The 13,897-nt window shown below is 40.4% G+C and overlaps 1 protein-coding gene across 3 annotated transcripts in view; it reads left to right on the top strand.

Annotated features, from left to right (window-relative positions):
• Positions 1-13,897, top strand: part of E2F3 (E2F transcription factor 3) — a 104,868-nt gene that overhangs the window by 51,077 nt on the left and 39,894 nt on the right. Inside the window, exon 1 of one of the 3 annotated variants that reach the window (XM_023738362.1) lies at positions 3,515-4,282. The exons of the other annotated variants lie outside the window; for them this stretch is intronic. Within the exon in view, the coding sequence (XP_023594130.1) occupies positions 4,235-4,282 (48 nt within the window). The 5' untranslated portion in view covers positions 3,515-4,234. Of the gene's footprint in view, positions 1-3,514; positions 4,283-13,897 lie in introns of those variants that run through there. 3 annotated transcript variants of the gene reach the window in all.

Raw genomic sequence — 13,897 nt, 5'->3', positions numbered from 1 at the left:
CCATGCTTTCTGGGGTTCCTCCAGTCTCAGTCAGACCATTAAGTATGGTCTTTTTACGAGAATTTGAGTTCTGTACCCCACCTTTCTCCTGCTCCATCAGGGACAAAAAGTGAGATTTGTAATCCACCCTTTATTATTTTTGACAGGAGAGACAACTCGACTCATAAATTTAGAGGAATCCTAAAACGTTAAAAGTAAACATGAACAAGTCTTGATAACAAAGAGCAGCTTCATAAAATGTCATTGTGTTTTATGGCATTTTTATAAAGAAAATACAACCACCTTAGACCCTGAAGATGGTTTCTTAATTATCTTTCTTGGGTAGTACCAAGATGCAATGTAATATGTTAAATTAATGATTTAGCTTGTGTTTACCTGTCAGGGAAAACAAGTAGATTCTCAGAGCATAGCGGTGAGAGGAGCCTTCACGTTATCCTATTTATTAATGTCATATTGAAGGGAGAATATGACCAACCAGTGCCTGGTGTTCTGCCGCACATGACAGACGTGAGGTTTTCTTACCCAAAGGACAAATGTGCTGAGCCAAACCAAAAAACAAACCCATTGCTTTCAAGTCTATTCCAACACATAGTGACCCTATAGGACAGGGTAGAACTGCCCCTATAGGTTTTCCAAGGCTGTGAAATCTTTGCAGAAGCAAACTGCCATATCTTTCCCCCTCTGAGTGGCTGGTGGGTTGAAACCACTGACCTTTCGGTTAGCAGCCGAGCGCTTAACCATTATGCCACCAGGGTTTCTCAATGAGCTGAGCAATACTGCATTATTAGTGGTATGAGTGCGAGAGAGAAAAAGAGAAGCACACAAATAGCTATTAAAGCCCGTTTGCTTTATATCAGACAATCCACCACACCAAACTGAGACCCACAGCAATCTTCTGGGGTTCTTTGTCTTTCTTTCTCTCTCTCTTTTTTTAATGTCAGTGATTTGCACTAGTCCAGTCTCTAAGGATAAGGGATAGGATGAAATACAGAATTTAGTTTTTATATTACATCATCTAGTACAGAGACTGCTATATAATCAGGAGTCAAAAATCTAAAGGATTTGGCTGTGAAGTCATTTTGTCCATGAGTTGGGTTACAGCACATTCATTTATTGTAAACAACCACCAACAGAAGAACCCACAAACATCGCCATAGTCTATTCATGCCAGTAAATTGGATTTTCAAATGACAGAGTAAGCCACCCAAATTAAGAAATCCTGACTAATCTGGAGTGCCAGTCTCTTCCTGAGTGCTGGAAAAGACCTTTATGAGACCCCTCAAGTACCACCCCCTCATTTTGGAGATGGGCAAATGGAGGCTCAAAAAAAAAACCAAACCCGTTGGCGTTGAGTCAATTCTGACTCATAGGGGCCCTATAGGACAGAGTAGAACTGTTCCATAGAGTTTCGAAGGAGCTAACCTTTTGGTTAGCAGCCGAACTCCTTAACTACTACACCACCAGGGTTTCCAAATGGAGGCTTAGAGAGGGGAAATGACTTGCCTCGGGTCACACAGTTAGGGCCATACTGAGGACTAGACAACTTGTAATTATTTTTAATTGTGGTAAATATATATATGTGACAAGACATTTGCCATTTCAACATTCTTCACATGTACAGTTCAGCGACATTAGTTATGTTTATCCTGTTGTTCAACCATCACCATTATCCATTTCCAAAGTTTTCCATCACACTTAAGCAATGATGCCTCATATAAGTGAGATTATATTTGTCCTTTTGTGACTAACTGATTTCACTCAGCATAATGTTTTCAAGGTTCATCCATGTTGTAGCGTGTATCAGGACTTCAGTTCTCTTTATGGCTGAGTAAAAATCTGTTGTATGATTATACCACATTCTGTTTATCCTTTCATCTGTTGATGGAGAAAACTTGTGATTATTGATTTGACCCTCTGTCATTGGTGGCACAGTGGGTAGCATCTTAACTCAAGTTTCATTCGTATGGGTTGATACGAAACATTTTTCACTTGTCCAACCCCATTCTCTTTTTCCAGGTAGATTACAGGTGGTAATTTTAGAAACTGAGCAAGTGATGCCAAAAAGCTAGTTTGTGGTAGGCTTTTTTTGGTTTGGTTGTCATGAGCGCTCTCGATATGTAGCTTAGAAACATTTCCAGAGAAATGATAGTCAGCTCTCCAATGAGTGCCAGTGCAGACTGGCGTGTTGCCTTGCTTGCTGGTATATGTCCTCCTGTAAATTTCTGCCATCAAGAGTCTATACAGGAGAGGAGAGGTTGGGAGACTTGTTTTCTTTCACCTTTTGTGTGACAGACAATCATGGAAATGTAACTGCTAGCTTGTCATATGCCCAGAGTAAGTTAAATGTGTTTGTCTTTAAAAAATATACATATGTATGTATATATACATATATTTCTAAATATTTATGTTTTTTAAAAGACACATTTAACTTTGGGCACATGGCAAGGCATCAGAGTTACGTTTTATATATATATATTTTATATACATAAATATATATCTCCAGCAGTCTGAACATAGGAAATTATTTTAAAATATGATGTTTTAGGGAATATATAAAAACTGGCATCTCTTCAGGGAGGCCTGAAGGTACTAAAAAACCTTGGTTACTATGACTTAGTTGTATACTCCATGTGGTGTTTCCTCATATTGAATTAGATAAAAGACAGGTTTGCAAGGTGTAGGAAGGGTAGTTTGTATTTCTGGTTGATCTGGGGAATTTTATATTCCAGAAGTCCATAAATAGGTGCTTGTGTTGATTGTTTATTTATTAAAATGGGAGTGAGGGGTGGGGAGGGGCCTTTCCACAAAGTGTAAAACATTCTATGGCAAACATCTGAGCTTCCCTTAAAAGCTTGGGCTGCAAAGAGATGTAAATTCATGGGCTTAATTGGAAGAGCGTATTTATAGAAATTGAATGATCCAGTAAAACTAAAAGCCTGGCTTCTTTCATCTTCAGAGACCTGCTTTAGTAAATGGTGTTCTGGAAAGCCCTTGCCTACCTAGTGGACTTTGCCATTCAATACCTGCCTCCTGGAGGGAGGTCAATAACTTTGGCCTAGCCCCATCACTTGACTTGTATTACTAAGTACTTGTTCTTCCTTCCTTCCTTCCCTCCCTCCTTCCCTCCTTCCTTTCATCCTACCCTCCCTTCTTCCTTCTTCCCTTCCTCCTTCCTTCCTCCCTCACTCCCTCCCTTCCTTCACTTTGAATTGTGCTGAAAACATGTAAAGAAGAAAATATTCATATACATGAAGTTTTCCGTTTTTTAATATAGTTCTGTAATTTGATTTCAGTACCTGTTATAAAATAACTTGTAAGAAAGTACACAGGGACATTGGTGGTTCAGTGGTAGAATTCCCACCTTCCATGTGGAAGACCCAAGTTCAATTCTTGGCCAGTGCACCTCATGCTCAGCCACCACCCGTCTGTTAGTGGAGGCTTTCGTGTTGCTATGATGCTAAACGGGTTTCAGCAGAGCTTCCAAACTGAGATGGACTAGGAAGAAAGGCCTGGTGATCTACTGCCAAAAATCAGCTAATGAAAACCCTATAGTTCACGATGATCCAGTCAGCAACTGATCTTGGGGATGGTGCAGTACCAGGCAGCATTTCATTTGTAAATGAAAAATAGCTACTATTCCTACTACTGTTTCATGAGAAACTATTTGTTCTGTAAGCCTTCACCTGAAGTACGATAAAAAAAAAAAGAAAAATAGCTACTATTCGTTTGTAAAACAAGAAACCATGGGCCAGAGTTTCTTGGAAAGAATGTTTAGGTCCTTCTGTTTCAAGACAGCTCTTCCATTTTCTCCTTCTAGGCTAATGTTTGCTCATGAGTGAATGAAAGAAGTTAACTGAACCCATCTGTTTCTTCCTAGGGGAATGATAAAATTTTGCCTCTTGGTATAAAACCCAAGGTTTGCCTTAAAACCAGGGGTGGATTAACCAGTAAGCAAGGTATGCACAGGTTTACAGTAAGCAAGGTATGCGTGGACTTAATTGTAGTGTGCGATTTCAAAAAAACTGATGAAATTGTGCGCTACGGATTAGTAAGTACAAGCTCGCCTGTGCGTAACTTGCTTATTGGGTAATCTGTCCTTGCTTAAGACAATGTATAATTTCAAAGTATTTGTCTATCACAATGCCTGAAGCAGGATAGAAACCATTGATTGTTTACAGCATACCTTATTTTATTGCACTTCACAGATACTGCGTTTTTTACAAATTGAAGGTTTATGGCAACCCTGCGTCAAGCAAGTCTGTCGGCGCCATTTTTCCAACAGGTGTGCTCACTTTGTGTCTCTGTGCCACATTTTGGTAATTCTCGCAATATTTCAAACTTTTTCATTATTATTATATCTGTTATGGTGATCTGCAATTGGTTATCTTTGATGTTACCATTGAAATTCTTTGGGGGCACCATGAATCACACCCAGGTAAGATGGTGAACTTAATAAATATTGCGTGTGTTCTGACTGCTCCACTGACCAGCTCTCTCCTTCTGCTCGGGCCTCCCTATTCCCTCCGACATGACAATATTGAAATTAGACCAGTTAATAACCCTACGTTGGCCTCTAAGTGTTCAAATGAAAGGAAGAGTCGCACGTCTCTCACTTTAAATCAAAAGCTGGAAATGATTAAGCTTAGTGAGGAAGGTGTGTCAAAAGCCAAGACAGGCTGAAAGCTAGGCCTCTTGCACCAAACAGTTAGCCAAGTTGTGAATGCAAAGGAAAAGTTCTTGAAGGAAATTAAAAGTGAACGCATGAATGATAAGAAAGCAAAATAGCTGACTGCTGATATGGAGAAAGTTTTAGTGATCTGTATAGTAGATCAAACCAGCCAAAACATTCCCTTAAGCCAAAGCCTACTCCAGAGCAAGGCCCTAACTCTCTTCAGTTCTGTGAAGCCAGAGATGTGAAGAAGCTGCAGAAGAAAAGTTTAAATTTAACAGAGGTTGGTTCATGAGATTTAAGGAAAGAAGCCATCTCTATAACATAAAAGTGCCAAGTGAAGCAGCAAGTGCCGATGGAGAAGCTACAGCAAGTAATCCAGTAGATCTAGCTAAGATAATTGATGAAAATGGCTACACTAAACAGATTTTCAATGTAGACAAAACAACTTTTATTCTGGAAAAAGATGCCATCTAGGACTTTCATATCTAGAGAGAAGTCAATGCCTGGCTTCGAAACTTCGAAGGACAAGTTGACTCTTGTTAGGGGCTAACCGCGGCTAGTAACTTTAAGTTGCAGCCAATGCTCATTTACCATTCTGAAAATTCTAGGACCCTTCAGAATTATACTAAATCTACTCTGCCTGTGCTCTATAAATGGAACAACAAAGCCTGGATAACAGTGCATCTGTTGATAACATGATTTCCTGAATATTTTAAGCCCACTGTTGAGACCTACTGCTCAGGAAAAAAGATTTCTTTCCGTATACTGCTGCTCATTGACAATGCACCTGGTCACTTAAGAGCTCTGATGGAGAGGTACAAGGAGATTAATGTTGTTTTCATGCCTGGTAACACAGCATCCATTCTGCAGTCCATGGATCAGAGAGTAATTTCGACTTTCAAATCTTGTTATTTAAGAAATACATTTCATAGGTCTATGAGCTGCTATAGATAGTGATTCCTCTGACGAATCTGGGCAAAGTAAATTGAAAACTTTCTGGAAGGGATTCATCATTCTAGATGCCATTAAGGACATTCGTGATTCATGAGAGGAGGTCAAAAAATCAACATTAACAGGAGTTTGGAAGAAGTTGATTCCAGCCCTCATAGATGACTTTGATGGCTTCAAGACTTTAGTGGAGGAAGTAACTGCAGATATGGTGGAAATAGCAAGAGAACTAGAATTAGAAGTGGAGCCTGAAGATGTGACTGAATTGCTGCAATGTCATAATAAAATCTTAACAGATGAGGAGTTGCTTCTTATGGATGAGCAAAGAAAGTGGTTTCTTGAGGTGGAAACTACTCCTGGTAAAGATGCTGTGAACATTATTGAAATGACAGCAAATTATTTAGATTATTATGTAAATTTAGTTGATAAAGCAGCAGGGTTTGAAAGGATTGACTCCAGTATTGAAAGAAGCTCTTCTGTGTGTAAAATGCTATCAGACATCGTCACATGCTACAGATAAATCTTTAGTGAAAGGAAGAGCCAATCAATGCAGTGGACTTCATTATTGTCTTATTTTAAGAAATTGCCAGTTACCCAACCTTCAGCAGCTACTGCCCTGTTCAGTCAGCAGCCATCAACATTGAGGCAAGACCTTCCACTAGCAAAAAGATTACGACTCGCTGAAGGCTTTTTAGCAATAAAATATTTTTTAATTAAGGTATGTACATTGTTGTTTTAGACATAATGCTATTGCAGTGGTCTGGAACCAAACCTGCAGTATCTCTGAGGTATGCTTATACTTAGGATCAAGCCTTCTGGGAGCCCTTAGAACTGGCCTAGGGTTCTTAAAGTGTGGTCCCCAGACCAGCAGCAACAGCATCATCAGCATCGCCTGGGAACTTGTTAGAAATACAAATTCCCGACCTTGACGTACTGAATCAGAAACCCTAGGGGTGGGGCCCAATAATCTGCATTTAACAAGCCCTCCAGGTGATTCTAATGCTTGCTAAAATTTGAGATCCATGGTCTTAGAAGTTATATTGAATTTCTTAATGGAATATTGCAACCGTATAACCCTGCCTTCTAGGTGGATGGGATTCGTCCTTATCGTAACATGTGCAAATATAAAAACTAGAAGGAAACTACAGTATCTGTTCTTTGACAGTGATGTTCTTAGAGTAAGGAGCCCTAGTGGCACAATGGTTAAGTGATTGCCTGCTAACTGAAAGGTCAGAGGTTCCAACTCACCGCCTGCACAGCTCCATGGGAGAAAAGACCTGGCTATCTGCTTTTGTAAAGATTACAGCCTAGGAAACCCTATGAGGCAGTTCTCTGTCGTACAGGGTTGCCATGAGTCAGAATTGACTCAGTGGCACACAACAACAACATTCTTAGAATAAGAAATTTCTCTAGGTCCTTCCAGGAGTCACAAAGGTATCTTATTAGTGCTTTGGACTAGCGCATCTTACATCGAAAATTCTACTGATTGAGTCACTGCTTTCCTTTATAATGTGATAAAAAACCTGCAGAACTGGTTCCTATAAAATGCTAGGAAGTTTTTGTAGCATTGAAGACGTGCCTTATCCCACAAAAGCATCATTGTTCCCTCTGCCCTTAAAAATAATTTGATATCAGAACAAACACGTATTTACCTCTGATGACTTGTTAGACACAACCTAATTGTGCCATGAACAGCAGTGTCCCTCTGAGCCTAAGTGCCAACAAGGGTTCTGTTTAGAGCAGTGGTTCTGAAACTTTGTTAGACATTAGAATCAGCTGAGTAGCTTGAAAAAATCCTGCTACCCAGGCCATATTCCATATAATTAAATCAGTACTTCAGGGAGGGGACCCAGGCATCAGAATTTTTGTAAATGTCCCCATGGATTCAAATATATATCCAAGTTTGAGCACCAAGTCCTGTGCATTTGTTTTAAAGTGATTTTGGTTATAAAAAACAATAAAGACTGTAACAGGACCAAACATCACGTGCAAGAATGTGCCCCAGAAAAAATGCCACATACAATCGGAAATCTTTACGTTTGATATTGAAACCTAAATTGCCTCCTTTTTGCATTGCATTCTTATCTTCCGAAGAGCTCATATTATAATAGGTATTCCCTCTGCATCCCCAGTGTTTCATTGGAATAGTCTTGCAGATTTTGTTGGCTGCAGAGAAAGTGATAAAAGGCCTCTGCCAAGGCACCCAGTCAGTGCTGGACTGTTCCAGTTGGCAGTTAGCATTTTGCACATGTATTTAGCAGATTGATTCAAACCCTCTTTGGAGACTTTGACCCAAAGCCGCTTCTGCTGTCTTTGAGAGCCCTTGGGAAAGCAGTGGACCTTTGTAGCACATCCCCCCATCCCACCCTTTCTAGCCCATCAAATATTGCCTTGTGCACAGCAGTTGACATCCCTCATAAAAGTCTATGATTTTATTCATCCATCCTGCAGCGCAATTTTCCCTACGGCGATTCATAGTTGGTTAAAAGAGGAGATGAGGATTAAGTACAAAACTCCTTATATACAAGACACTGCTCTTCATAAAGTGAACATTCTCTCACACTGACCTGGGACAAGGGTGTCCCAAATGCTTTGACAAGTGTGCCATTTTGGTTGTAAACGGTTTGATAATAGGGTGGGGACAGAAAGAAATTCTTTCATCCCTTTTACAACTCCAGGCAACTCTAGAACCAAACCCTCAGGAACCCAGGAAAGAACTCAAGAAATGACACAGTGGTTGAGGCACGCCACCACCACACCTCAGGTTTAAGTGTTAAAGGAGCTGGGGAGAGGGCTTATGTGTTTGACGTATAAACTTCATCACAAATCAAAAGAGACTTTAGATATTCTTAAATTTTGTATCTAGGATTCTGGTAGCTTTTGAAGTATATTTTCCTTACCCTGTGTTCTTAACTGAAATCTAGAAGTTTCTGGTGAATTTAGCATTTGCCAGGTTCTGGTCAGCACACACTTATGCAGGGAATCCAGCTCAGAGATCGTAAGCAAAAGTGAACAAAAAAGGTACACTCAGTAACTTTATTAGTATGTGAGGCTTCAGAGAATCTGCCATAGGCATTCAGGCCCTCCCTGGAAAGTACAGGCAGTCCCTGGGTTATGAATGAGATCTGTCCAAAGTCTGTCTTTAAGTCGAATTTGTAGGTAAGTCGGAACAGGTACATACAGTTCTTATTTAGCGTTAGTGTTTGTCTTAGTATATAGTATTTATTTTACCTTTCTATGCATATAAAGCAGAGCCTTGGTGACACAGTGGTTAAGAGCTTGGCTGCTAACCAAAAGGTCTCAGTTCGAATCCACCAGCTGCTCTTTGGAAACCCCGTGGGGCAGTTCTACGCTGACCTGAAGGGTCGCTATGTGTCAGAATTGACTCCACGGCAACAGATTTGGTTTGGTTTTATACATATAAAACACTTAAGAAACACTTCCAAACCACACAGTGTTTTCATGAGCATCACAAAATAGTGCATGCGTTCATTATTACAAACCACGGTATTTAACTCAAAGTTTTAATAAAATAAGTTTTATGGCAGTCCATCCTTTAGTACAAGTTGTCTGTAAGTCAGACGTTCGTAACCTGGGACTGCCTGTATTCCCAGGATTTTTCTAGTTCACAAGGGTTAAGCACTCACTACAATCCAAAAGGCTGGCGGTTCATACCTACGCAGTAGTTCTGCAAGAGAAAGACCTGGCAATCTGCTCCCATAAAGATTACAGCCTAGGAAACCCTATGGGACAGTTCTACTTTATCACATGGAGTTGCTGTGAGTCGAAGATCGACTGACGGCGCTTAACAATAGCAACATTCGCTTTGTACAAATGAGGAAACTGAGGCCCAGGGAGGATCTGTAACTTGGCCAAGGCTTCTTCCCACTAAATTTGACAGTCTTCCAGATTTAAAAAAAAAAAAATTTTGCAAACAGAGGGAAAGAATTAAACACTAATATGATGGAAATAACACTTATTTTATAAAATGTATCTGTTCATGTTGTTCTGATTTTATTCACCTTTATAAACCACTCTGAAAAGTAATCATGAAGAGCATTCTCCTAAAGTGCTCCAAATAGTCCTGTCATTTTTCTTTCTTTTTATGAAGTGGCTGCCTAGACACGCACACGCACGCACACACACAGGCACACATTAGTGAGCAATGCAGTGCGTGAGTGCAAATAGAAATTTTTTTTAATTAATGTCAGTTCATTAGTTGAAAAAGTGCCAAAGTAGTTACAAGATTCACTAATCACATGTTTAATAAAACTATCAAGGTTTTTTTGTTGTTGTTTTAATTAGATCATTTTATAACATTTTCCAACATTATCAGATCTATAAACTTTAACAGATTTGTAAAGATCGTGCAGTTTTGTTTATGACACGGATAAATATTTGTTATTTTTTTAATAATAAGGTACTGATTATGAATTGAAGTCCCTGGATGGTGCAATCGGTTAAGTGCTCAACTACTAACCAAAAGTTTGGCTGTTTGAACCCACCCAGAGGGCACTCAGAAGAAAAGCCTGGAAATCTGCTTCTGAAAAGCTCATAGCCTTGAAAACACTATGGAGCAGTTCTACCCTGAAACTCATGGGGTCTCCTTGAATCAGAATCGATTTGATGACAACTGGTTTGCTTTTGATTTATTATTATTATTATGCATTTGTAGTGATTAATTGCAAAAAAGTTAACACTGGTAATAGGTATCTTTAGATGAATTCTCAGGTAAGATCTCATGTGAAGTTCTTTAAAGGTCACATGAGGGTCATTCATCCAGAAAGGCAGTGTATTTCAAGTTTGTGAACTCACTTTGCTCACAGGTTGAGAACCACAGGAAGAGAGGCAGTGGGAGGATCTGATTTTTGTGGGGGTTCAGAGAGGAAGAGAGTAATTTTCCACTTGTGTACCACCCTTGCCTATATCTGGAAACAAGTATAGCCTAGGCAGAAATTCCCCATCAAGTTGTAGGGTTTAACTAGAGTACTTCATGAAGTCCTTAGTTTTCTCTTTAGTCTCTCGGTTAACAAATACCTACTTAGGTATCATGTGTATGTGTGTGTGTTCCAAACAAAAAAAACAAACCTGTTGCCATCGAGCCAATTCCAACTCATAGTGACCCTACAGGACAGAGTAGAACTGCCACATCATCCTCCCTCGGAGCAGCTGGTAGGTTCGAAGTGCCAACCTTTCGGTTAGCAGCCGAGCACTGAACCACTGTGCCACCAGGGCTCACTATGTGTATGTTGGTTGCCATCAATTCCAACTCATAGCAACCCCATGTGACAGAGTAGAACTGTCCCACGGTGTTTCCTAGGCTGTAATCTTTATAGAAACAGATTGCCAGGTCTTTCTCCCGTGGAGCTGCTGGGTGGGTTCAAACCACCAGCCTTTCAGTTAGCAGTGGAACGCTTAACTGATTGCGCCACCAGAGCGCCTTATAATGCCTAGAATTATGGTAAGGTGTATAGAATAGAGGTGTGTTGTTAGCTGCCCTCGAGTTGGCCCCCATCTCATGGTGACCTCATGCACAATGGGGCCAAATGCTGCCTGGTCCTGAGCCATCTTCATGATTGGTTGTGGATTACAAATCAGACCGTTTTGATCTATAAGGTTTTCATTGGCTGATTTTTGGAATTAGATTGCCAGGCCTTTCTTCCTAGTCAGTCTTAGTCTGCAAGCTCCATTGAAACCCATTCCACATCATAGCAACATGCAAGCCTTCACTGATAGTCGGGTGTTGGCTGCACTTGAGGTGCATTGGCTGGGTCTCCCACACGGAAGGTGAAAATTCTACTACTTGAACCACCAGTGCCTCCTAGGATGGAAGTAATGAAGAAATAAATGAGTTAGAAAATCTACACTTGTAAAAAGGAGGACATGCTATCAGAGTGGCCACTTTGCTACGCCTGCCACTATTGCCCCCTGAGAGAACTTCTTTCTCTCCCCATGAGTTAAATTCCTGTTCAAATAAATTGTTTTTCCTGTAATTATCCAGCTGCTGAATAGATCCAGGGTCCCTCGTGAACTTTGTAGTTTTTTATTGATTTTATCATTAATACAGGTTAGCATTATCATCATCCCTTTTCTATACAACACATTAGCTTTTTTAAAAAAAATTTAACAAGATAAAGAACATTTTTCTTCCTATACATGTTCTTTGAGTTCAGTATTATCAGGTTTCTGTATTGTTGGAGATGTTGTATCACCACTATTCCAAGTCACATTTTTCATTGCATTTTTTTCTTAGTATGTTTTCAAGAGCTTTTATGTACACTTGGAAAATGAACATGGCTTCATACGTAATCATTAGCAATCACTGCCTTAGGACTTTCTGTTTGATTTTTTTTTTCCTGTACCTCAGAGGTACTCATGAAGTATAAAAAGGCTAACAAAGACCTTGTTCTGAACATTCAGTGGGAAAACGTGAGGTTTCTGAACCACAATCTTTATAAAAATGCTTGCCCTCATGATAGTAACAGGGAGGTAAGGTCTGACTCCTGTATTAGCCTGGTGTCTTAGTTATCTAGTGCTGCTATAACAGAAATACCACAAGTGGATGGCTTTAACAAACAGAAGTTTATTCTCTCATCTAGCACGCTAGAAGTCCAAAATCAGGGCTTCAGCTCCAGGAGAAGGCTTTCTCTCTGTGTCAGCTCTGGAGGAAGGTCTTTGTCATGAATCTTCCCCTAGTCTAGGAGCATCTCTGCACAGGAGCCCCAGGCCCAGGGCCCAAAGGACACGCTCCGCTCCTGGTGCTGCTTTCTTGGTGGTATGAGGTCCCCCTATCTCTCTGCTCGCTCCTCTATTTTATATCTCAAAAAAAAAAGATTGACCAAAGACACAATCCAATCTTGTAGATTGAGCCCTGCCTCATTAGCATAACTTCCACTAATCCCATCTCATCAACATAGAGATAGGATTTACAAGACATAGGAGAATCACATCAAATGACAAAATTGTGGACAGTCACATAATACTGGGAATCATAGCATGCCAACTTAATACACATATTTTGGGGGGACACAATTCAATCCATGACACCTGGGGAATCATAAAAGTGCAGAACGGTAGGTGGAGGAATTTGATTCTTTTCAAAGAATTGTACTTTTTCTATTTTGATGGCTCTGTTGTTTTGCCCTGGGTGGCACAAATGGTTAAGCACTCAGCTGCTAACTGAAAGGTTGGCAGTTTGAATCTACCCAGAGGCAACTTGGAAGAAAGGACTGGCTGTCTACTTCCAAAAGATCACAGCCATTGAAAACCTTATGGAGCACAGTTCTACTCTGATACATGGGGTCACCATGAGTCGGAAATGACTCAGCGACAACTGGTTGGTTGGTCAGTCGGTTGGTTATCATTTTGCTTAAAAACCAAACCAGTAGCCATCAAGTCTTCTAAAAAGAGAAGATTCATACTTTGTGTTCCCCAGATTGAGGCGTCTTTAAATCCTGGGGTCAAGACAGACGTACTGGAGCTGAGATCACTGCAGCTAAAATGGTCCTTTAGCAGTGCTCAGCCTGGCTCTTCTCCTTACCTCTGTCTCAGACCATTTTCCCGAGGTAATCTCCTCAGCCTTAACCAAAAACCAAACCAAACCAAACCCTTTGCCATCAGTCAATTCCGACTCATAGCAATCCTATAGGAGAGAATAGAACTCTCCCATAGGGTTTCCAAGACTGTAATCTTTACGGAAGCCGACTGCCACATCTTTCTCCTGAGGAGTGGCTGGTGGGTTGAAACCACTGGCCTTCCTATTAGCAGCCCAGCACTTAACCACTTCTCTACCAGGGCTCCTTTCCTCAACCTTTGAGGGGTGGAGGGCAGCTCACTAGTGCTCCTACTTGGAGATGCATTTCTAGTGTTTGTTCATTTGTTGTTATTTTTGAGAAAGCTGAATTCTCATCTTAGAGTCAATACATTTCTTAGTGTAATTCTTCAGTGTAAGTTTACTCACTTTCCAAGGGTTCCATTTTATCTTTTAAACTCTAGGAGATACGCAAAAAATGGAAGGCCCATTGTTAAAACTGTCATTACAAAGGACCTAAACTATTAATTTTTAGTGTGGATAGTGGATTTTTTATACTCTGTTCCCCCAAAACGGTTCCAAGATGCTTCTTTGGAAGTTGTTGTGAACAACAATTCAAGGCATGGAAGGTCTTCTATCATCCGGCCCGGTCTAGCTCTTTGGCAGTGATTCTTCCACCTCAAACGTTGTCTGTGTTCCAATGGAACAGAATTGAGAATCCAGACATAAAATTCATCCACCTATGA

The sequence above is a fragment of the Trichechus manatus genome, unplaced genomic scaffold (assembly GCF_000243295.1).
Source record: "Trichechus manatus latirostris isolate Lorelei unplaced genomic scaffold, TriManLat1.0 scaffold00115, whole genome shotgun sequence".
Taxonomy (NCBI): domain Eukaryota; kingdom Metazoa; phylum Chordata; class Mammalia; order Sirenia; family Trichechidae; genus Trichechus; species Trichechus manatus.
Note: the sequence above shows the minus strand (reverse complement) of the source record. Positions and strands in the feature narration are given on the sequence as shown.